Source organism: Agelaius tricolor, unplaced genomic scaffold (genome assembly GCF_023055355.1).
Source record: "Agelaius tricolor isolate 1412-34295 unplaced genomic scaffold, bAgeTri1.0.p SCAF_30, whole genome shotgun sequence".
NCBI lineage: Eukaryota > Metazoa > Chordata > Aves > Passeriformes > Icteridae > Agelaius > Agelaius tricolor.
Window position 1 is genome coordinate 2582472 of NW_027269290.1, and position 24034 is coordinate 2606505.

General features: G+C 56.5%; 1 protein-coding gene across 5 annotated transcripts in view; it reads right to left on the reverse strand.

Annotated features, from left to right (window-relative positions):
- Nucleotides 1–24034, reverse strand: part of KIF21B (kinesin family member 21B) — a 58664-nt gene that overhangs the window by 14233 nt on the left and 20397 nt on the right. For 3 of the 5 annotated variants that reach the window (XR_011682903.1, XM_071450467.1, XM_071450466.1), the window contains exons 4-30: nucleotides 21511–21660; nucleotides 20356–20490; nucleotides 19850–20017; nucleotides 19275–19390; nucleotides 18521–18716; nucleotides 16900–17089; nucleotides 16737–16800; nucleotides 15696–15920; nucleotides 15183–15264; nucleotides 14603–14720; nucleotides 14124–14315; nucleotides 13357–13556; nucleotides 13113–13220; nucleotides 12492–12560; nucleotides 11516–11745; nucleotides 10533–10680; nucleotides 10240–10434; nucleotides 9363–9464; nucleotides 9089–9254; nucleotides 8430–8490; nucleotides 8093–8150; nucleotides 7455–7660; nucleotides 6909–6983; nucleotides 6673–6786; nucleotides 6012–6050; nucleotides 3869–4005; nucleotides 3456–3636 (exon numbers count right to left, since the gene is read on the reverse strand). Coding sequence is in view for 3 of the 5 variants with exons in the window: in XM_071450467.1 (XP_071306568.1) it covers nucleotides 3456–3636; nucleotides 3869–4005; nucleotides 6012–6050; nucleotides 6673–6786; nucleotides 6909–6983; nucleotides 7455–7660; nucleotides 8093–8150; nucleotides 8430–8490; nucleotides 9089–9254; nucleotides 9363–9464; nucleotides 10240–10434; nucleotides 10533–10680; nucleotides 11516–11745; nucleotides 12492–12560; nucleotides 13113–13220; nucleotides 13357–13556; nucleotides 14124–14315; nucleotides 14603–14720; nucleotides 15183–15264; nucleotides 15696–15920; nucleotides 16737–16800; nucleotides 16900–17089; nucleotides 18521–18716; nucleotides 19275–19390; nucleotides 19850–20017; nucleotides 20356–20490; nucleotides 21511–21660 (3725 nt within the window). In the remaining 2 variants the exon portion in view is untranslated. The remainder of the gene's footprint in view (nucleotides 1–3455; nucleotides 3637–3868; nucleotides 4006–6011; nucleotides 6051–6672; nucleotides 6787–6908; nucleotides 6984–7454; nucleotides 7661–8092; nucleotides 8151–8429; nucleotides 8491–9088; nucleotides 9255–9362; nucleotides 9465–10239; nucleotides 10435–10532; nucleotides 10681–11515; nucleotides 11746–12491; nucleotides 12561–13112; nucleotides 13221–13356; nucleotides 13557–14123; nucleotides 14316–14602; nucleotides 14721–15182; nucleotides 15265–15695; nucleotides 15921–16736; nucleotides 16801–16899; nucleotides 17090–18520; nucleotides 18717–19274; nucleotides 19391–19849; nucleotides 20018–20355; nucleotides 20491–21510; nucleotides 21661–24034) is intronic. The other 2 variants (XR_011682904.1, XM_071450468.1) reach the window with 1 other exon arrangement.

Here is a 24034-nt window from a genome sequence, read left to right on the forward strand (position 1 = left end):
TGTAATACTATATTATCCTATAATATTTTATTATCCTATTAAGAAAAAACCCATCTGTGGAGACAGATGGGCATGTCAGCCCTCTCCCTTGGAGAGGTATCCCTTGAATGGGCTGTGATAAGATTTTCTCAAACTCTCCTGGACTGAGAAATCCTCCTTGGTCATGGTGAGTTCCCAGCACACTTTGGAACCCCATGTAGATTTGTTGGGAGTGATTGGTTTTCCCCCTTTGTACCATAAAACCCCAGTTTCTGCCCACTTCAGGAGGGAGCTGCTGTCCCTGGCCTCCTTTGCAGGGTGCTGGAATAAAGGAACTCTGTGGAACAACCACATGGTGCTCCTGTCTCTTTGTCCCTGTGTTGGCCTGGATACACCTGGCAAGGCAGAACTGAAATCACTGAGAGCTGAAATCCCTGCTAAGAGCTGAGCTGGCTGCCCCTTGCTGAGGGACTGCCTGAGACCCCTAGGAAGTTGTCTCTTGCAGGATCTCTCTCTGGGAAGGTTATGGTGTCCAGGTTGAGCCATCAGACCCCCCCATCGCCCTTGCAGACAGTCTGATACAGCTTTGACCTAACTGGTCCTTGAATCTAAAACACCATCACCAGTGGCCCTTTGGTAAAGAAATCTCCATAACACATTCCACATGTGCACAACAACACAGGTGCAGCAACTGGAGATAAGAATTGTTTCTCATTCTTTTCTCTGAGCTTTCTCACAGCTTCCCTGGAAAATCCTGGGAGAGCTATGTCTCTCTGTTCAGAGGATATGTGATTACCACAGGTGATGCCTTGTCAAGGCTGAACAGAGCCTAGAACAGAGACTAGACAGAGCTAAAGAATAAAGCAGGGATTAATTAGGAGGCCTCAACGGATCCACCTTGGGCAGCACAAGAGCCCAGCAATTTACACTTTGTCTGGGGCAAAGCAACCTCACAGAAATGCCACTGCTATGGTAGAATTGTGCCTAAAGACAAAAAAGCTTTTTTTCTTTATTGAAGCTTTTTAGATACTCAAAGCACTTAGGATAAGTTTCTACTAAAAGATAAAATCTATATTCTAAATCTGTATTTCTATTTCACTTTGTAGCTTTATATATCTCAGTTTCTCCAGGGCTTTCAGTTCAATCCTTGTGCTTGGATTTCCCTCCAGGCCTGTGCCCTGAGGGGCTTGTATTCCAACACCAGCCAGGGCTACAGCCCAGGTGAGCCCAAATGGTCCCAAAATGGATGACAGCTCATGGGGTCTCTCACTTATAAAAGTTCTGGTCCATTTGCATATTGGAGTTAATTGTCCCATTCCAGCTTTAGCCTATCAAGTCCCATCCTTCTTGCTTTTCTCTCTTCATTCCACGTTGTTTGTGCTCTTGGGCCTGAGATTTGGATCATTTGTCCTTGGTGCCCAGCTGGAGCAGGAATTGTTCTGTCTCCCTGCTCTGTGCACAGAGCTCAGCATCCCATAATATGAAGCCCAGACCCACACACTAAAGCAGCACAGAATGTGAAAAACAGAAAAGCCAAACCTGAGGCATCAGGAAGGATGAGACCAGAGGCAGTGAGGAACCACAGGGCTGTCCCCAGGCTGGCACAGCTGGGCCCCACACTGAGGAAAGGCCCTGGAGTGTCCCTGTCCCTCTGGCCACAATGGGACCAACAGGAGCTTTGTCCCACAGGCCAGTGCCCAGCCTGCAGAGGCAGCCAAGGATCAGGGTCTGGGCATGACTCAGAGCATCCTGCCCTGGTTTCCAGCTGAGTTTCCTCTGCTCTCCTCCACAGGAGAGCTGGGGAGTGCTGGCATCCAGCACAGGGCAGCAGAGGCCTTGGCCTCTGTGCCAAGAGAGAAGCCAAGGCAGGTGAGCTGAGGCTGCATGGGGAAAGGAGACCTGTGCCACAGCAAGTGGGTAACTCTGACCTACTATAGGAATGTACCCTGTGCTGACAGAGTGACAAAACTGTCCTTTGTCCCCCTAAAAAGGAATGAAGCCCAGAAGTTTCTCTCCTCAACTAGGTGAAAAAGCCACCTCACGGGTCTAGGTGACTTCACCTCAAACTTAAGGATAGCCAATTGGACAGAAGCCAAAGAGTCCCACCTGGGCAATTTACTAGAAAAAGAAGAGAACAAAGAAACTAATTGCTTTAGTGGGTAGTTTTACCAGGAGCAAGAACCTCTTGGTTTTTCTTGGCTTGGTTTTTCTCTGTTTGTTATTTTGCCTTTTATTAAACCTTTTTGTTTCTAACACTGCTATCTTGGGTGAGTAATAGACCTCCAAGAGCTTATGAGACCTGGCTTGAGGAGGCTGCTGTTACTACCTACCATCCTGTCCTAACCTTTGAGCCCTACTCCAGACTGGCAGCCACAGCTACCATTTGTTCCATGCTCCCTTCTGGTCCTCAAACTCCTCAGAGAGCCCCATGTTTCCCACTGAAGAGGCTGTGATTTACCCAGACACTGCTGTTTGGGGCTGTGCCCCCCATGGGAGCTGCCAGTTCTCAGAACAGCTGCAAAATCTCTTCAAAGCTCCTGACCCTTAACAAGTGCTGGATTCTGCACCTGGGACACAGCAACCCTGGCTGTGTGTACACAGCAGGGAACAGAGGCTGGAGAGCAGCTGTGGGAAGGGACCTGGGCATCCTGGTCAATGCACATGAGTCAGCAGTGCCCTGGCAGCCAGGAGGGACATCCATGTCCTGGGATGTCCATGGCACAGCACTGCCAGCTGGGCAGAGGGGATTGTCCTGCCCCTGCACTGGGGTAGCCTCACCTCAAGCCCTCAGAGCAGTTTTGAGCACCACAATATAAAAAAGACATGAAGCCACTGGAGAGCATCCTAAAGAAGGCCATGAGAATGGTGAAGGGTCTGGAGGGGAAGCCTCATGAGGAGCAGCTGAGTCACTTGGTTTGTTCAGCCTAGAGGGGAGACCTCACTGGGGTCTTCAACATCCTCCTGAGGGGCAGCAGAGGGACAGGGACTGATCTCTTCTCTCTCATGACAAGTGACAGGACTGGCAGGAATGGCTGGAGCTGAGCTGGGAGATGTTTAGGTTGGATGTCAGGAAAAGGTTCTTCCCTCAGAGGGTGCTGGGGCGCTGAACAGGCTCCCCAGGAAATGGGCACAGCTCTGAGCCTGTCCGAGTCCAACAAGTGTTTGGACAACGCTCCCAGGCACAGGGCAGGATTGTTGGTGTGTCCTGCACAAGGCCAGGAGGTGGACTTGATGATCCTGATGGGTCCCTTCCAACTCAGCACATTCTGTGATTTTATGACCCCGAGTCTTTGCTGCAGGAGTCCCCATGAATTCCAACCCCAACCTCTCCCAACCTCCCTGTTCCCTCAGGAAGCAGCCCTCCAAACTGGCACTAAGGAGCTGTATCTGGCCATGTCCCCAGCCCCTGCAGGTTCTGTAAAGGCTCCTGCAGAGCCACAGAAGCCCAGAGTGCCCAGGTCCCCGAGCTGACGTACGTGAGGGTGCGGACGCAGCGGGCGGAGTCGCGGATGTCCCACACCTTGATGTACGAGGTGGACACGGTGAACACCAGCCCCGTGTGGCTGCAGTACTTGATGGAAACCACATTGTTGGGGTGGCCCTTGAGAGAGGCGATTTCCTGGCCTGTCACCAGGTTCCACATCTTGCAGCTGCGGTCTGGGGGAGGAAGAACACGCCCAGGAGTGTTGGGGGTGTCTCCTCCAAGGGCACGGTGGCCTGGGGACAATATTCCCTCTGAGCATGTCCCCCCACCCACAGGGCCAGAGGAAAGGAGCCAGCCAGCCCCAGCACAGGGGCAGGGCTCAACACTGAAGACAGGGACCGCCCCTGTAATGCCAACACTTCCCCTGCTCCCACAGCATCTGCATCCTCCCTGCCCATCACCCACCTTTGGAGCCCGTGAAGAGCAGCTCATCGGTGGCATCCAGGCAGAGCACAGGCTTGGTGTGTCCCTCTGCCACTGAGACACACTGCAGAGGGGCTGTCCGGGCATTCTTGGTGCCACCCACCGGGTTGATGATGCCCCTTCACAGGAGAGAGAGAACAGGTACAGTGCCCACAGCCCCAGGGCATGGAAGAACATGAGCTGGCTCACACCAAGCCCAGAGTGAGACAGGCTGCTCCACCTGAAGGTGGCCTGTCTGAGCTGAGGTCTCTGTGGAAACCCCAGAATGTCCCCATGGGCACCCCCTGCCATCACACAGGGAAAGGGGGAGGCTGCCCAGTGACCTCTGCTCTCCCCCCAAACCTCTCCTGCCTCACCAGCACAAACCCAGGACAGTTCAGGAGACTCAGCTCCTTGGCCCGGAGGTCCATTTGTGGAGTCTCCAGCCTGAAGCTGAAGCTCTGCTGGGGTAATGTTTCAGAGTTCCAGTATCAGCACCCCCATCCCCTGGAGCTGTCACCTCTGGCTGGTGGCATTTGCAGACAGGGCCTCGCTCCTTCACACAGATCCCAAGAGTGACCAAGGGCAGCGCCAGCATCTGCCCCCCACGTCCCTGCTGCAATGGCTGTTCCTGCCCCCACTGCTGGCCCTGGGCAGGAGAGCACCTACCCCTGCCAAGGAACACTGCTCTGTCCTGGGGGACATCATCTGCCAAGCCCTCCACTTCAGACATGCTCAGGGTGCTGAGCACCGCCAGCCTGACCCTGCTGTGTGTGACCCCTGGCAGGGGTGTGACCTGGTCATCAAGCACAGCCACAACACCCAAAGCTGTGCTTGTTTCTTCTTACAGGCAGGGAAACTGAAGCATGGGGCTGGAGCAGGGCAAGGTTTGCATTAGTTGTGAGGACAAGCACAGGCTCATTAATTGGGTTTGGAAATCACATGCATGTGATGTTCCTCAGCTCTGCCTTTACCAAAGCCAAGCCAACAGCCTTCCCCTCACCCCCAGAGCTTCCACCAGCCTCAAAGCAACACTGAATCCAAGGGGAAATCCCTGCACTGCATCTTCCATGGACTTTGAGTGGCTGCCTGACTACGAACTGCCCAGGGTGACCCTCTCAGACTGGTCTGGTGTCACCTCCCCAGTGACAGGGGGTCTGCAGGAGCTCAGGGCACAGGCAGAGGGAGGGGACCCCTGGGTGCTGGACAGCTGATCATGGAATCATGGAATGGTTTGGGCTGGGAGGAACTTTAGACACCATCTCATTCCATGTCCATGCCATGAGCAGGGACATCTTCCACTATCCCAGGTTGCTCCAAGCCCCATCCAACCTGGCCTTGGGCACTTCCAGGGATGGGGCAGCCACAGCTGCTCTGGGCAGCCTGTGCCAGGGTCTCACCATCCTCACAGGGAAGAATTCCTTCCTAACATCTAGTCCAAATCTCTCCTCTTTCAGTTTTAAACTGTTCCCCCTTGTCCTGTCACTATTTGCCCATGTAAAAAGTTGCTCTCCCTCTTTGTTACAAGTCCCTTTAGGCACTGGAAGGCTGCAATGTTCCTAAAGGATGGGGGAAATGTGGCCCTTGTTCTGGGAAACCTCTGTAGTGAGGTGGATGCAGGGAGAGAAGCCCAGGAGAACCTTAACTCCAAGGCTGAGCTCTGCACCACAATCTCCCTCCATTTCTTTAGGGAAGAGACTGACCTTTGCCAACTCAGCACCAGGGCAGCACAACCAGGCACGAGCTGAACCTGAGGTAACTGCCTGGAGGAAGCTTGCACAAAGGATGTACTGCAAGCACCCTTCCCATCATCTCACCATCCTGCTGGAGAGCTGGGGAAGGGGTGGGACGTGGTGGCCTCATGCTGGCATGAACCCATGAGAGCTGGAGGAGAACATGCTGCCAACCCAAACCAGCCAGCACCCACCAGTGAGCCCAGCACCACGTACCAAGGGCTGATCCAAGCAGGAACAGCTTGAACTGACAGCATCAGGCACCAGAGGTGGCATGCCAGGGGGACAGACACACAAGCTGGGAAGGGGGAGAGCAGCAAGCTGCAGGCAGAGCATGCAGGGACAGGGAGAGCAGGCATCTGACAGAGAGAAGGAGGAGCAGAGGAAGGGATAATAAATAGAATTGTCTATACCTCAGCACCTCCGAGACAGAGGAATCGCTGTCATCAGACCTAGGGGCAGAAAATTAGCAGGATTATGGGAGAGAAAACCCAGACTAGAGAAGGCAGCAGTGGAGTCAGAGGTGGAAGATTGTTATTGCATCCAAGCCAGTGTAGGACAGAGAGAAGGAGTGGAAGGAGGGAGAAGGAGAAGCACACATGGAGAACCAGGGGAGAGCAGAAGAGCAGGAGGGCATGTGAGGAACAGACAGCAGGTCTCCATCAGGGAACACCAGCACTGCTAGCAAGCCCAGAGCAGCACCTGACCTGCTGCCAGGAGAGGCTGGAGCAGCACTTGTGGCTGGATGCCAGTCCATCAGCTTCCTCTGAGCCCTCATCCCCTCACCCATCCTGCTCTCTTGTCTTTCCGGGCCTCCAAGTCTGGCACCACCCTGTCTGCAGGCAGAGGCCAGCACTGTGAGCTCAGAGGGGCACAGTGGGCAGGAGCACAGCCCTGCCATGGCAGCTGCTCCACCACAGGGAGAAGCAGGGAGGTGAAGAGGTGACAGGACACTGGCTGGAGCCAATCCAAGCCCTGGTGATGCTATACACCCCCACAGGACTCAGTACAGGCCATGTGCTATCCTGGTCTGGGCTCCCCTCGCTCAGACACTCTCACCCCAGCAGGACTCACTTGTCCAAGGCAGATCCCTGGCTCTGGGTGCTCGTGAGACGGGAGAAGACGTTGCGGTCGTTGCGCGGACGGGTGGGTGGGGAGGAGGGTGGTGTGAAGCCGATGTCTGCAGGCCTGAGCCAAAGGATCAGAGGGACACATGACTTGGAACTGCTCACCTGGCACCTGACTGGGCCCAGAAAGAATCCTGGGCCACAGAGCCCCCCTGGCCGTGTCAGTGTTTCTCCCAAGCTCACCTGGCAGGCTGCCCACGGTCGTAGGATTTCCGCCGGGTCAGGGGTGAGGTGTCCGAGCCCCGGGACTGCCTGGGACTGCAGCAAGTGAACAAAGCAGAGTGGGTGCCTGCCCTGCCCCAGGATCCCTCCACAGGGAACACCTCTGTCCTCCCCCAGAAGAGCAAACAAGAGATTGGGCTGGAGTCACAGTCTCGAGGCAGAGTGCAGAGGCTTTTGCACCAAAAATCAGCATCCAAAAATGCTGATAACCCAGAGCAGGGAGTTGGGGACCCTCATGGTCCTTCCCCCTGCTTCTGAAGTATCCCCTCTCCATCTCCCCCCTTCCTTCCCTGCTTCTGAAGTATCCTCCTCTCCATCTGCAAAGGACACCAACACACTCCTACACACTCTCCAAGCCCCGCTGAGGAAATTCCCCATGGCATGCTGTAGCCAAGCATGGACAGATGCAGGACTGAGCTCCCCACACCCCTCTGCACCTCCACAGGCCAGGCACAGGTCCCCAGGCCATGCCCCCTGAGCCCCCCAGCCCCTGGTGCCCATGCTCACAAGGTGCTGCCCCGGGTGGGCAGGCTGATGGTGCGCGACACCTTCTCCTTGTAATAGGGGTCCCGGATGGAGAAGCCGATCCCGTCCTCCTTGATCTCCATGAGGGATGCCAAGGACTTGGTGATGTTCTTGGTGGACACGTCCAGCGTGGGTCCCAGACACTCAGCTGACACTGCCTTCATCTGCCCCGAAAGCTTGGGCTCTCCCTAGAGCAGGGCAGAGGGCTCAGGGCGGGCACACGGGGGCAGTGGGAGCAGCCAGCAATGGGGGCTGGGAGAGTTTGTGCTCTCTGGCCACAAACCAGCTCCCCCAGGTCCCACTGGGATGCCCATCAGCAAACATGACAGCCTGTACAGAACAGTGGCTGCTTCCCTCCACAGGGACATCCTCAGTGCCACTCAGATTTGGAAGGTACTGCCTGCTGTGGTGGGTGCTTCCCAAGTCTCTGGTGCTCCAGGACAGGACCATTGTACCAGGAGACCTTGGTTCTGCCCATCCACAGAGCAGCCATACTGTCTTATGCCAAGCCTGGCTCCCCAAGGTTCAGACAGCAGAGCAGAGGCCTGAAGCATCACTGAACATTCCTCCCTCCCTCCTCCCAGCCTCTGTGACCAGCCCACACAAAAAGGCCAACTAACCTTGAACTTGAAGTCATCCTGGCTTGCTGAGCCCTTCATGGTGAAAGACTGGGAGATGCTGCAAGGAGAAAGGAGCAAAGATGGATCTTCAGTGCCAAACTCTCTTCAGAAAGCTGGTGCCACTGCTCCACCAGACTCCTTGGGTCACCCTCTGCCCCCCAGCACCCTTTCTCCAAGGAATGACCAAGCCTTCACTCCCTGCTCGTGTCCAAGACACATCCTGCTCCCCCCACCAAGGGCTGGGCACCACAGAAAAGCTCAGGTGGGGGCTCTGTTCATCCATGGCCTTCTACGAGGTCCATGAATGGCATCAGACAGTGCCAGGCTGGGTGCTCACCTCCCATCTGAGGCCAGGCTGAACTCTGAAACTTCCTCATCTGTGCTGGTGTAGCCATTCTCTGTGAGAGGGAGACAGTGCATCAGCAGAGGGGACCCAGAGGGGACCCCACTGTCACCAGCCACCCCAAACCCTGCAGCAGAGGGGGCAGCCCAGGAAGGTATGAGGGATAACCCAGTCTTTGTCCCTGTGACTCATGGCCACGAAGGTGTGAGGGGTGACCCAGTCCTTGTCCCTGTTATCCATGGCCAGGAGGGCATGGGGGCTGACCCAGTCCCTGTTATCCATGGCCAGGAGAGCATGGGGGGTGACCCAGTCCTTGTCCCTGTTATCCATGGCCAGGAGGGCATGGGGGCTGACCCAGTCCCTGTTACCCATGGCCAGAAAGGCATGGGGGGTGACCCAGTCCCTGTTATCCATGGCCAGGAGGGCATGGGGGGTGACCCAGTCCTTGTCCCTGTTATCCATGGCCAGGAAGGCATGGGGGGTGACCCAGTCCTTGTCCCAGTTATCCAGGGCACACACTCCCACCCAACAGGGCCCTTGGGCAGGGTCCCAGCCACAGCTCCTCCAAATGCTTTCTGCAGGCCCAGTCCAGGTGGGCACGCAGGCCACAGGCAGCACACCTGGCCTGAAGCTGCCCCTGCCTGAGGCCCCACCTTGCTGGACGTTGTGAATCAGTGCCTGCAGCTCGGGGTGTGACTCAGCCTTCTCCCTCAGGGCATCCAGCAGGGCGTGGTTCTGTGAGGAGTTGGCCACGTCCGTCTGCCGCAGGCGCCCCTCCAGCAGCCGGATCTGCGCCTCCTTCTGGGCCACCTGCAGCCCCTGTGCAAGCAATGCCGGCACTCAGGCAAGCTCCTGGCCACCAGGCCCCCACCCTGGCACCCCAAAAGAAGCCCTGTCACACATGCACAGCCCAGCCCTGCCCCACACCTTGTCAATGGAGGCTTTCAGGAAGTTGTCCAGCAGCAGCCGGGCTTCGGCCAGGGAGCAGGAGCTGATCACCACCGAGGTGTCTGTGGAGTCCAGCTCCTCCTGAAACACAGAGGGACAAGGGCTGGATGCAGCAGGGTAGCTTTGCTGCTGGATGGGCCTCCATGGCAAGCACAGCACTTCCATCACCCTGCAAGCACTGCCCAGTCCAACCCTCACCCTCCCCAGTCTGCCCAGTGGCTACTGGGGACATCCAGCCATGGGACTGTCCAGTGCTGAAGGGCTTATGCACTGCTACAGAAATTCTGATTCCAACACAAAACTAGACACTGAACAGACACCAGGCTCACCCAAATCCACAACCCAAAGCCTAGTGTGAATTAACAGCAGCCCTTCTTTCCTGCTAATCAAGGTGACAGCTGGGGACAAGCCAGGGACAGCACATAGCCTCCATTTCAGGCTGCAGGCATTGAGGGCAGTTGGGAGCTGCCCAGTGGCATGCCCAGTATCACAACTGCACACAAAATCTAGATGGTTTCTGCTGGGAAAAAGCCAATCCTCCTGGGATGTTTCCAGTGCATGAAGCAACAACCATGGGCACAAGTGACCACCAGCCCCATGGGCAAATGGGGGCTGCAGGCTCCCTACAATTCCAGGGCAGCATGGACATGCAAGGACCTGCCAGAACTCCTCTCTGTAATTAATCACCTAATGAGAAGTGACTGTGTAGGTGAAGCCCCACCAAGAGTGAAAGCTCAGAGGACTCTGGGTCCCCTGAGCAGAGCCCAGCCCCAGCTGGCTGTGCCCAAGGATGCTCTTGCCACAGAGGAATGCTCTCATTTTCTCCCTGCCAGCCAGACCCAGTCCTTCTGCCCACCTTGGTCTCCTCAATCTGCATGATGGTGGCCTGGCAGTCTGAAATGCTGTCGTTGATATAGTCAATGTTGGCCCCCAGCACCTCAATCTCCTCGTTCAGCTCTTGCAGACCCTTCTGCTCCTTGGGGCTCTCTGCCTGCAGCTTTGCCCGTTTGCCCAGCAATGCCTCCTGCAGCAGCGACAGCTCCTCACGTTTCTGGGGGAAAAGGGAAGGGGGATTAGCACTGTCCACATGGCCACCTCCCTGTCCTGCACCCACCAGCCAGCCCTCTCTGTCCCCAGGGCCACAGCCACCTTGATGAGCCTCTCCATGTCTGCCTCGAGGTTGACAATGGTCATTCTCTGCATGACAATGTCGAAGATGCGCCGCTCCAGGGACTGCCACTTGAGGCGGGCAGCTTTGCTGAAGGACTGGCTCGAGCCCTTCTTGGGGAACTTCTTCCTACAGCCAGAGGGAAGAACAGGCATTTGGGCAGATGGCCACACCGTGCTGGAGAGCTGGGCTTGCCCCAGGATCTGCGATCTGGCTGGCCAGAAACAGAGGATGCATCTGTGTTGTTTCTGCATTGCCCAACTGTAGAAATGTGCTCTCTGTTGACAGAGTGACAAAACTATCCTTTGTCTTCTTCAAAAGGAAAAAAGCTCAGAAGTTTCTTTCTTTGATTAGGTAAAAAGACACCTCATAGGATTTGGGGGACTTCATCTCAAACTTAAGGATAACCAATTGGACAGGAGCCAAAAAGTGCCACCTGAGCAATTTGCTAGAAAAAGAAAAGAACAAAGAAACTAATTGCTTTTGTGAGGTGTTTTACCAGGAGCAAGAACCTCTTGCACCTGGCTCAGTTTTTCTCTGTAAAGAGTTTTGTTATTTTGCCTTTTATTAAAACTTTTCTGTTTCCAACACTACCACAAATCCTGCTGATTTGATGCCTTCTAAGGTAGCTGAGCTATCTTGGGTGTGATGTAGATCTCCAAGAGCTTATGAGACCTGGCTCAAGGAGACCATATATCACCCAACTTTTCCTCTTAGCAAAGCGGGACAAGAGATGAGTCCAGCAGGGCTTATGCCACAACATTTAATCCTCATGGAAGGCCAGCTTTGAGCTCAAGCCCAGGTGACAGTCACACTCTGCCAGCACAGCTTATCAAAGGATCAGTGATTTAATATGGCTCAAGTTGACACTAAGCAGCCACCCTTCAATCTCCACCACCCACCAAAAGCCAGGCATGGGATCCCTGGGATGTCTCACCCCCGACCACCCAGCCCCTGCCCTGACCTGACAGGCCGAGCCCCATTAATGGAGGCTGAGGAGTCTCCCAGAAAGTTGTTGATTTTCCTGTTCCACTGGCGCACGATGCTGGAGACGGAGCGGGCGCCGCTCTCGGGCTCGGAGGAGGTGGTGCTGGCCGAGACCTCGGCGCCCGAGTCCAGCATGGCCGGCTTCGGGCCCGTCCTGCCCGCCACCCTGTCCGACATGGGCTTGGCCAGGCGGCGCAGCGCCGACACCTGCGCGCAGGGAGGACACAGGAGAGGGTCTGTGCTGTTACATCTCAGTTAAATGTATGCTCTGTCTCACCCCTGGAAAATGTAGGGTTTCATCCAAGCCTGTGATCCTCCCCTGCAGTATCATGGATCTGTAATCCCACTGGCCCAAGGCTTATTCCGTGCCCACTTTGAATCTCCCTGTTAAGCTGTGGGAGGCAGACCAGGCTCTCTCTTGGCCCCTTTCCCCTCCCTCCCCCTTCCCCCCTTCTCCCTCAGAAACCATGCTGCTCCCGGGGGTGGGACCCCCAATAAACCCTCATCTAATCAGCACCCTCAGGAGCCGTGGGGAGTCTCCTTGCCTGCCTGCTGCTACCAAGGAACGTACAGCTTAGGGGGGACTCCCTCAAAGGAATGGCAAATGGTCAGCTGGGCAGTCTCACCCAGCCTAAACCCATTAGCATCACCCCCAGGTCCCCACAGGTCTGAGAGCAGCAAAGCAGCAAAGCCCAGGGACATCTGTGCCTCATGGGGCTCCCTCTGCTCCCTCACAGCCCACCCCTGCACCAGGCTCTGCTGCTCGGGATGGGGAACTCTGCTGCTGCCTACATCCATTTCCCACCTGGCTCCTGAGCCATAAAACCTCTCCCTGACTTTTGGGATTCCCAAAGCCAGCCCTGTCTGAAAGATGGGATTTCTCTGAGCCAAGCACTGAGGCCCAGACCCCCATGGAAGCTGGGGGCTATGTGGAGGAAACCCCCTTTCCTCACCTCCTGGGTTTTCCTCCGCAGCACAATTTCCTGCTGTCGCTTCTGAGATTCCAGAGCCCTGATCTGGAACTGCATGAGTGAGAAAGAAAAAGACACCCCTGAGGTCCAGCCCAGACGTGGTCGCAGTCCCAGTGCTCCCTTTGGCACAGTCTCACTCCTGATTCTAACACCGAGCAGGCTCCCAGCCTTGACCTGGCTCTGGCTGCAGGTTCCCCCCTCCCTTTGGCACAGTCTCACTCCTGATTCTAACACCGAGCAGGCTCCCAGCCTTGAGCTGGCTCTGGCTGCACGTTTCCCCTCCCACAGCATCCCACAACTCCAGCAGGAACAGTGGGAAGCCTCTGGGAGCCGTTCATCCAGCTGTGCTCTGCTAGGACCTCCAGGGAGGCTTCACCAAGCTGTCTGTGAGCACCTGGAGTGCCAGAGCAGGACAAACACCCCCTCTCCCCAGCCAGACCAGTCACAATCTCAAGGCAGAGTACAGAGGCTTTTGGCAGCCCAAGACACCTCCAAAAAGGCTGATAACCCAGAGCAGGGAGTTGGGGACCCTTGTGGTCCTTCCCCCTGCTTCTGAAGTATCCCCTCTCCATGCCTCCCGCACATGGCAAGCCCGGCTCTGACCTCCTGCCGGCGCTGCTCCTTCTTGAGCTGCGCGATCTCCCGGTTCCTCTTGGTCTCGGCCAGCCGGCGCCGCTGCTGCTCCTCCCGCATCTGCTTCATCAGCGCCACCTGCAAGGAGGGGCCGCTGTGCCACCGCCCCGGGGCACCACGCACCCAGCAGACAGCACTCTGCACTGCCACCAGAGTGCAAAACACTGCTCTGGCCTTGGCCAGGAATCCTCCCTGCCCCGGCACATCCAGGTACCTTTGCCTTCTTCATCTCGGCCACCTCTGCCTGCAGCTTGCGCAGCTCGCGCTCGTAGCGGGACTGGTTCTTGAGCAGGCGAGCGTGCTCCTTCTGGGCTGCCTGCAGCTTCTGCAGGTCCCTGTTCATCTCCTTCAGCCGCTTCTCATAGTCTGCCTTGATCTTGTTGGCTTTCTCCTCGGTGTAGCACTCCATGGTGCCTGGTGGGTGGGGAGAGAGCTCACAATGCACCTCAGGATCCGCCTGTACCCACAGACCTGCCTGGAGGCACCAAGCACTGCATCCCTCCCTGCCCATCTGAGCCCCCCTCACCCATCAGGAACTGGGGTCTGTCTGGGAATATCTGCTGGAAGAGCTCAGCACTGAGTGGAGACACAGGGCTGGCCTGAGCAGAGCTGCAGACTGGGACACACAGCCACACACAGGGGTGACCCTGTGCTATCTAAGCCTGGAGATCAGCCACACCACTGGGTCTTTTGCCCCCCAGTGTCCCCAGGAGTCCCCGAAGCTCATGAAGTGGTGCTCAAGGCTGGAAGAGACTTTGCCACCCTTCTGCAGCACCAGCAGGGTGCAGAGCTGTGCAGCTGACTGATGCTGCTCCCATGGCAAGACAAGCAGAGTCTTGGGGGTGCCAGGGATTCAAGGAGAAGCAGGGGGATGGCAAAGCTCTACCAGAGCAAGGGGTGGATGCTTTGACTTAGAGTTAGCTGGGCTTGAGCTGGAACTGGGGTCTGGGAATGGGATCCCAAGGGTGAGGCAGTTCTCACTGAGGTTCTGCAGGACCCGGTCCCGCTCCAGCTGTGTGTCCCGAATCTTGTTCTGCAGGAGGATCAGCTTCTCCTCATACTGGTGCTTGAGGGTCTGCAGCCGCCGCTGGCTGTTCTCCAGCTCATCAATCAGCTTCTGCTTGATCTCAATCTCACAGGTCAGATCTGCCAGGTCAGCCTGGAAATTCACAGCTGGAGGCAGAGGAGAAAGTCAGGCTGGGAGGCATGGGGAGCATCACTTGCATGGCCCCACTGAGTCACAGCACACGGAGAGGACAGAGGAGCTGATGGGAACCCCCATTGCTGGGGAGCAGCAGCACTGAAGGAGCACTGCAGCAGCCCTGGGGCTCTTCCAAGTCCCACAGAGCAGACGTGGCTGGGGCATGGTGGGCTCTGCCTCCCCAAGAGCAGAGCATATTGCCAGAGATGCCAGCAAGTGCCCCTCCATGCCCATGGCTGCACACACATCTCCACTTTACCCTTCTCCTCTGCATCCGAGTCCGAGTCCACCAGGCTCTCTTCACTGGCCGAGTCCTCATCTTCATCCTCACGCCCATCCTCTTCCTCACAGCCACTCTCATCCTGTTCTTCCTCCTCCTAAGAGATGAGTGCCTAATCTCAGCCAGCAGGATGGGCTGTCCTTGTCCCCACAGCTCCTCCCTCCTCCAAACCTGAGCTCACCCAACAGCAATGGGCCACAGCCCCCCAAGTGGGACTCAGCCTCCCACACAGGATGCCCAGGGGCTGCAGCACCATTTCTGGACCCCCAGCACATACTGTTGAGAGGAACAGCAATTTGACCCATTCATCCCTTCCCAGCTGACCCCTCTTCATCTATGCTGATTGAAACCAAGCCCCCAAAAACGTGGACTTCTCATTCTACATCCAGGCTGACTGGGGAGTACCCAGCTTCCACCATGCTCCAGCATGGAGTCCTCAGCAGAGTGACCCTTCCAGCCTGCTTCAGGGCCAGGCTGAGCTTGGTCCCTGTCCCACGTGTGGCAGTTTCAGTGCTCCACACCCAGACACCCCCACAGCATGAACACAATGCCCACTCACCTCTTCCACCTCATTTTCATCTGTCTCCTCCCCATTGTCCTGCTGCAGTTTCTGCCTCTTCTTAAACGCCTCCTTCTCTGGGCTGGGGGGGAACAGAGGGGGTCTGGTGAGTCCCAGCATGAGAGAGGCCAGAAACAGCTTCTGCTGGGCCACCCTCCCCTCCCTGCTGCTTTTGGACCCTTTGGGTAAAACAGCCTCTGGAATTATGTGATGGGGAACAGGAGACCAAGGACAGGCAGGGCTGGCAGGAACAGAGGGGGTCTGGTGAGTCCCAGCATGAGAGAGACCAGAAACAACTTCTGCTGGGCCACCCTCCCCTCCCTGCTGCTTTTGGACCCTTTGGGTAAAACAGCCTCTGGAATTCCATGATGGGGAGCAGGAGACCAAGGGCAGGGCAGAGCTGGGAGGGGAAGGCAGGCATGTGGGCTCTGGCTGTAGCAGAGAGAGGGGAAGCAGGAGACTCAGCCCCACAGGGACAGACTGAGCCTCCCCTTTGCCAACACCTCCCCTCACCTCTTCCTCTGCTGCCGCCGCTCCTTCTTCTTGAGGCGCTCCAGGTCCTGCTTGGCCCTTCGGAGCACGTCGGAGGCCTCGGTGTCCAGCGCAGCCGCGGGGCTGCAGAGCCCGGCCAGGCCCGCGCCCGGTGAGGAGCCCACGGGGAAGGGGCCCCGCGCAGAGACCCGCGAGAGGCTGCGCCGCAGGGACTCGTTCATGGACTCGCTCTCCAGCAGCTTCGTCCTAGGGAGTGCAAACAGCACAGTCCAACAGGGGCCATCCCACTGGCCCAACAGGGGGTCTTGCCTGGGTTTAGAATCACAGGGTGGTTTGGGCTGGAAGGGACTTTAAACCTCATCTCGGTCCACATTCCTGCTATGGAAGGGGCAGGGACACCTTCCACTAGAGCAGGTTGCTGCAAGCTCCATAGACTTACAGATGTGGAATAGCCACAGCTCCTTTGGGCAAACTGTGCCACTGCCTCAACACCCTCATAGGGAAGAATTTCTTCCTAACTTCTAATTTAAATCTCTCCGCTTTTAGTTTCAAGCTATTTTCCCTTGTGCTATAGCTATCTGTCCACATTAAAAAAAAAAACAAAAACAAAAAACCAGTGCTCTCCCTCTTTCTTATAGCCTCCTTTAGGCAGTGGAAGGGGCTCTAAGGTCTCCCCAGTCTTCTACAGACTGAACATGATGTGCTCGGATGGTGTGAGCCAGAGACAGAGTCACTATTAAGCCATTCCCCCTAATGACGGGTCAGAAAGCCATAATGCTGCCAGACAGGGGACCAGGATCAAGCAAGAGACTGGCATGGACCCACTGTGGGAGGCAGCAGTCCCTGAAAGACCCCAGGCACTTCAAATAGAACTTCCCCCTCCATCAAAGCCCATACCAAGGGGCAACAATAGCCAAAGCACTGTCTGGCACCAAGGCTGGGCCTCCTTCAACCCTGTGTAGCAGCAGTGCTTCCAGTCCACCCCAGCCACGCTGGAGGCACTGAGCTGTGTGAGCCTCCTGGCCCCAGGAGCCCAGACCCCCCAGCTGAGTGCCCGCTCACCTCAGCTCCTCAATCTCCCGGATGTAGTTCTGGATCAGGGTGCCGATGGCTTCGTTCCCGTCACCTGCAGCGCACAGGCACCGGTGAGAGAGGCTCACCCTGCTGTCCCCCGGCCCCTGGCCCAGCTGCTGCCCCCCCATGCCACGTACCAGCCCAGCCCCACCTGCTTTGGCCAGCATCATGTTGGCCTCCTGGCTCATGAGGTAGGTGACCCTGCTGTTGATGGCGTCGATGGCCTCCTGCATGGCCTTGACGCGCATGCGCAGCGCGCTGTTCTCCTTCTGCAGCATGGCGTTCTCCCGGAACAGGTCGCTGTAGCCCTCCGTGCCATCCTCCCCGATCACCCGCTTGCCCTGGGGGCACAGGAGGGGAGCCCCTGAGGGCAGGGCAAGCTGGGGCACGGAGACCTGCCTGGGACACACAGACCCACAAGTGCACCCCTGGGGCAGCCCCAGACAGAGAGCAGGGACAAACCTGCAGGGACCAGGAGAGCCTGAGCTCAACATGCAGAGGGTGAGAGAGGCTTCAGGGCTTCTCCCTGCCTTACCACCCCCAAAACCTGGCCAAGGTCCTGAGCTGAGATCCTGTTTCTTAAGCCTCCTGACTCCTCCTAGCAGTTTCTCCTAGGGGGCAGGGGATGGGAGGCAGGAGGGTCTGTCCCACTAAACCTGCCCCAATTTAAACACAAGGAAGGCCCTTTCTGCACCTGTCTCTGCCTCCTCACCAGGGTTGCTCCATCAGCTGGGTTTGCCTTTGGTGGAGTTCATTTTCCTCACAGCAGCTTTTGTGTGGTGCTGTGTTTGGGATCTGTGCTGAGAACAGCACTGATCCCACAGGGATGATTTTAGCTCCTGCTGAGTCAGGAGCTGTTCTGCCCCCACCAGCATTGGGCCAGGGGTGCACAAGGAGCTGGGGGGACACAGCCAGGACAGCTGTCCCCCACTCACCACAGGGATATCCCAAACCACAGGATATGATGCTCAGCATATAAAGCTGGGGAAGGAAGAAGAAACAGGGGATGCCTGGAGCGTTGTCCCAAGTCACTGTTAGACTTGACAGAGCTCTGCTGGGCTGGGCATGGCTGAACACCTCCCTGTGATGGGACACGGGGAATGAATTCTGTGGTTTGCTTTACTTCTTAAACTGTATCTAAACCAAGGAATTTTCTCACTGTTACTCTCTCAATTCTCTCCCCCATTGTAGCAGGCCATGGGCTTGCTAGGGCCCCGTGGAGAGCAGAGGCCTGAAGATAGGAAATGCCAAGTCATGGCAAGCCCCTGTCTTCTGCCTTTTGGACCCCAGCTTATCTGTCTGTAACCCCATAGGTCGCTTCTCCTTAACCCCTGCTATTGGACAATTTCTGATCCCTCTATACCCTATAGAATGGGCTGGTTTAGCCCATTCTGGTAGAAGAGCCATCGCTGGAACCCTTCACAGACCCCCAGTAAAGCCATTGCTGTGGAACTCCAGAGCAGCCTTCTCTCTCTCTCTCTCTGCGTCTGCCAGCTGGCCTGCAGCACCTTAGCAAGCAAAAGAGCTGAACTCAAAAGAGCTGATAATCACTAAAGAGCTGATATCCCTTATGCTTGCCAAAGGCAGCCAGCAGCTGAGAGCTGCTTGGGTTTTGGGCAGTCTGTCCCCATAAAGGACTGAGCTCTCCGGCCCGTGCAGCCTGCTCGGGGGCAAACCTGCTCACAGCAGGGACACCCCATCCCACTGGGGGCAGTGAACAGCTGGCTGCAGTGCTTCCCTTGCTGGGCACAGCAGGACCTGGCCCCACTCACTGCCTTGTACTCCATGAGCTCCATCTGCAGCCGGGCGATCTCGGCGCGCAGGGCGCTGATCTGCTGGCTCGTCTTGTCCTGGTTCACCACCACCTTGTTCTTGATGTTGCGAGCGCGGTTGGCGTACTTGAGAGTGTTCAGGGTCTCCATGAAATCCCGGTCAGAGGGGCTCACACAGGCAATCATGATGGTTTGGCTTGGGGATGCAAGGGCAGGGTGAAAGACAGTCCCTGCACAGCTCAGCAACCCAGCAGGTACAAACCCAGGGCTCAGCACAGACCATGTGCCCCCAGACACCCATCCTGGGCCCTTCTGGGTTTTAAAACAAGCTATGAACTGGATTCATCCCTCCCAGAGCTAGAGCAGCCAGAGCACCCACAAGACCCCTCAAGCACATCACACACAGCACTGGGAAAGGCAGCCCTTCCTCAATGCCTCCCTCTTTGGAGAAGAGGCAGGGAATTCAATCCCATTCTGGGCACCAACACTTGCCAAGTCCCAGATCTGTCAGGGCTCAGGAGGGTTTTGCATCAGCTGATTCTGCCAAAGCTGCTGATTGCACCTGAGGCTGATGATGTCTTTACATCTGCAAAGTCATGCTGTGCCTGGAAGAAGGCATCTCTCCCTCACCAGGCAGCCACTGGAGTCCTGAGACAGCTCCTCCATAGCTCCAGAGCCCCCTCAGCCCCGTGGGCAAGGGGACAGCCCCTGCAGCCCTCAGCCCAAGCTCAGCCCCCACCTGGGTCCCCCTTACCTGTTGCCCCCGAGGGAATCCTGCAGCAGGCGGGTGAGCTTGGAGTCGCGGTAGGGCACATGCACGACCTTCTTGCTCTGGTCTCCAAGGGCACTGATGACATTCCCCAAGGCCAGCTACCAACACAAAGGGAAGCCCCCCCAGATTCAGCCCTGGCTGAGGGTACAGCACCTCAGGCCTGGGGCACACACTGTAGCACAGGTTTGGGTTGCACAAGGGGCAGGCGTGGGGCTCCCCTTAGCCTGGGCTGTGCCTCTCTCCATGCTGCACTGAGAAGAAGCATCAAGCCCCACAGTGGGGTTTTTAGCTCTGATTAGCAGATCTCACCCTTTTGGGAGCTGCACCCCTGTGCCCAGCTGCACCCCTCCCCACAGCAGGAGTCTCCTTTGGCAGCAGAGCTGTGCTCCCACCACTGGCACTGCATGTTCTCCCCCTCAGGCACAGGCAGCACAAACCCCAGCCACGACAGCAGTTCCCCAACAGCCCAGGGCAGCTCCAGGCAAGAGCCAGAAGTGTTAGAGGCTTCCCCTGGCAGGCCTTGCCCTGTCCCCCCCTGTCCAGCAGTGCAGCCCTACCAGCCCACAGTTGATGGAGATGCCCTCCTTGGCTCTCTCGCCCGTGGCACCCGTCCGCTTCAGCCTCTCTGAGCCAGCCAGGTCCACAAAGTGAAACTTGGCTGTCAAGGTCTCGTACTCAGCAGCAGGTTGGGATCCATCCAGAAGGCTGCTCACCTCCTCATTCACCTGCAGCCAGGGACACACTAGGGGTCAGCACCTCACACTGGAGCGGGCAGAGGCTCCCTGGCCTCCACTCAGGTGTCAGCCAGACTCTGAGCGTTCACCCTCCATATCCAGCCCCCAGAGATGGGGACAGCATCCCAAGAGCAGCTTGCTCTGAGCCATCCTGCCTCAGATCAGCTCACCCTCAGCTCCCATTAAACCCTAATGCAGGCTGTGACTGGAAAGAGAAATCCCTGCTTCTCTTAGACTTCAAACCCTCTCCCCTTCCCAAGGGAACTTCATTCATCACCTGGGTAGGGAACCCAAGAACAGCCTGGCCATGAGGCAGGAGCACATCTCACCAGCTCTGGGCGGGCACACACTCTTGTCTGGCACAGGTGAATAGTGAAGATGGCGTGGGATCTGGAGCTCTGCACGTTCATCTGGGTGCTGGCTGTGGTGCGGGAAAGAGCTCCTTGCTTTAGGCACTGGATCAGCTGCAACAACACCAGGCAGGGAAGGAAACCTTAAAGCACCCTTCTAGGGAGTCAGGACAGACCCTGTGCAGCTCAGGGGACATTCTGACCTTTTCCAGAACACCCCCAGGACTGCACTCCCACGTGGGAGAGATCTCCCCCTCTCAGGAGTTTTGCTGTTAATTGCAGCTCTGAGATATGTGAAAAGTCTCTGTTTCAGCCTGCACGTCCGAAGAATGAGCTGGAGTTCTTCAGTTTTCGTTCTTAAAGTTGTTTATTATATCTTATCTATAAAATTTTTCTCCTGCTCAGCCGAGGTCCACTCAGCAGGGCAGCCTGCTGCAACTTGCAAATTCACTCTCTGGCATGGGTCCCAATCCCTTAGGATAACATTCCTGTGTATTGGTTACGAGGATTCTCAGGAAAGGTGTATGTGAATTAATAGGATTTCCACTGAAAGTTTTCATCTCCAAGTAAGAGTCCCATTTAAAATTAATCTGAGTTTCCAAATGGATATATGGTTGCTCAGTGTGTGACCTGGAGTCTGTTGTATGCAGTGTAGGCACTCTGACCACCCCCAGGGCAGTGCTGTCTTTTTATACTACAAACTACATATAACATATTTACAGTTACTTTCTAATACTTATCACTTATGTTAGACAGTGAGCTTCTATTCTAAACTAATCCCAAAGTGCCAGCATCACAGCAGAAGATGGAGGTAAAGAAGAAGAAAGGCTGGACACGCCCAAGTCCTTCCATCTTGTCCCCAAAACCCTCATTCTAAAAATCCCAAAATCTACCCTTTCACCTGGTGATAATTTTATTATTACATTATTTAAACTTCTGTGACTTTCAGGTCTTCATACAAAGCTGGTACAGGTCATAATTAAATCCCCAGGTGTTCTGGGCTGTGTGCCAGGGTCTCCAAGCTCCCCAAGAGGGGCTTTGGCAACTCTGGACACCCAGAGGGATGTGCTGAGTTCTGACATCCCCCCACCAAGCTGCCACCCCTGCTCTGTGTCTGCCCCATGCTGCACCCACCTCATCCTGGGAGCTGATGAGGCGTGAGGTGACCCCTGTGGTGTAGATGCTCCCACTGGCATCCTCGTGGATTTTGATGTTGGATTTGCGGTGGCGCGAGTCGGGGTCGCGGGTGCTGTCAAACAGGTCCAGGATCTCCTCGTTGTAGAGCTGGGCAGGGCAGCAGTGGGTGTGGGGTGAGCAGGGGAAGCACGAGGCTGCTCAAGCCTGGCACTGCAGGATGGGCAGGAGCTGCCCTCTGGCACTGCAGGATGGGCAGGAGCTGCCCTGGCACTGCAGGAACTGCCCTCTGACACTGCAGGACTGGCAGGAGCTGCCCTCTGGCACTGCAGGATGGGCAGGAGCTGCTCTGGCACTGCAGGACTGGCAGGAGCTGCCCTCTGGCACTGCAGGAACTGCCCTGGCACTGCAGGACTGGCAGGAGCTGCCCTCTGGCACCTGCTACCACTCCCCCATAGCTGTGTGTGCTCACCCTGCCTGCAAGCTGGGCAGGGAGCTGGGGTGTGTGCATGTGCACCAGAGGAGGCACAAGCACAGAATTGTGGAATCCTTCAGACTGGAAAAGCCCTCTAAGATCATCAAGTCCAACCATTTACCCTGGCACTGCCATGTTCACCACTAAACCATGTCCCCAAATGCCACACCCACACATCTGCTGAACACCTCCAGGGATGGTGACTCTGGTGCATGTGTACCAGAGGAGGCACAAGCACAGAATTGTGGAATCCTTCAGACTGGAAAAGCCCTCCAAGATCAAGTCCAACCATTTACCCTGGCACTGCCATGTTCACCACTAAACCATGTCCCCACACATCTTCTGACCACTTCCAGGGATGGTGACTCCACCTCTGCCCAGGGCAGCCTGTGCCAATGCCACACTACAACTTCAGGGAAGGAATTTTTCCTAATATCCAACCTAAACCTCAACTGGCACAACTCGAGGCTGTTTCCTCTCTTCCTGTTCCTTGTTCCTGGGCGCAGAGCTCGACCCCTGTCCAGCCCCAGCCTCCTCTCAGGAAGCTGTAGAGAGAAAGAAGATCCCCCTGAGCCTCCTCTTGTCCAGGCTGAGCCCCCCAGTTCCCCCAGCCTCTCCTCACCAGACTGGTGCTCCAGAGCTTGCCATGCAAAGCTCTGAGCTTTGGGTTGGCTTCTGCTGCCCAAACCTGTTCAGTTCCTGGTGCTCACAGGCAGCTCCACTGAGCAGACACCCAGGAGCTCCACATCCCCCTGACCTTCCTGGCTCACCTGGCCACAGGAGCCAGTGAAACCCCACTCTCATCACAGCCCAAGGCATCTCTGTCAGGTGTGCAAGGGATGAGGGGGACCAGGGAGTGCTGAACAAGCAGGAAAGCCCTGCCAGAGCTCACTCCATCCACATCCTCACTCTGCAGCCCCTCTCAGCCTGGGCTGGAGGGACACCCCTGCCCATCTGTCCCCCTGCTGCCACCATCCAGTGTCACTCTTGCACCCACATCCCAGTGCACAGGGCTGGGTCACCCCAGGACTGCAGGTTCCTGGCCAGCACAAGGGATCAGACTAATCCATCCCTGGTGCCCCTGGTGCCACCAGGCTCCTCAAGGGTTTAAACCTGCTCCCAGCAGCAAAGTCACAAGACAGGGATCAGCCAGAACAAGTCCTGTGCCCCTGCCAGGACACCAGGGTTGGTGACCAGTGCCTGACGTGGCCATGTGCTGCTTTAGCCATGCAGGACTTCAGGACAGGCAGGAAATTGTCCCCATTTCCAGCCCAGCACAAAGGATCGCTCAAGAGAAGCCCCACACACTGATCACAACTGGGCAGAAAACCAGGAGCTTGGATGGGCCAAGTGAGGGGAATGGGAGGACACAACAGCACCACAGGGGCTCTGCAGATGGAGACATGGGTAGGAAGGAGTGACTTTGGGCCCTCTCCAAGCCATCAGCATCTGAGGACACCCAGATGTGATGGCCAACAAAGCCACCAGGAGGCAAGCTCACAGCACAGGGCCCCTCCCTGCCCATCTCCTCTCAAAACCTCAGCCTCAACCAGATGAAGCTTGCTTGGGAGCTCAGCTTTGCTCAGCACCACCCTCTGCTTTCTCACTGGGGCCTTAAAAGTTCCCACTTGCACCTCTTTGTTTTTTCAGCCCAGGAGCAACCCCCAGGAAAAATGCTGCCAACATACAAGGTCCATGTGCTTCCCAGGACAAACTTCTCCAGGGAGTGAAGCAGTTAATGGAAGACGTTTTGAATAGGAGAAGCCTGGGCAGAGGCAGGAGAGGATGCATTCTCAAGGTCAGAGATGCAACAAAGGACATGGAAAATAGCCCAGTCCTTCCCCAACCCCCCCAGGGTGGCACTTTCTCCTCCTCCTGTTTCACTGGGAGCTCTGGTCCAGAGTGAAACAGGAGGAGAAGAAAGGGCTATCCTTGACCTCAAACAGGGGTCAGGCAGCCCAGAGTCCCCGGATCCCCAGGGGACCAAGCCATACCACCCTTCCCCATGGTGGGAGCTCCCTCCAGCCACTGCACCAGCACACAGCCCCA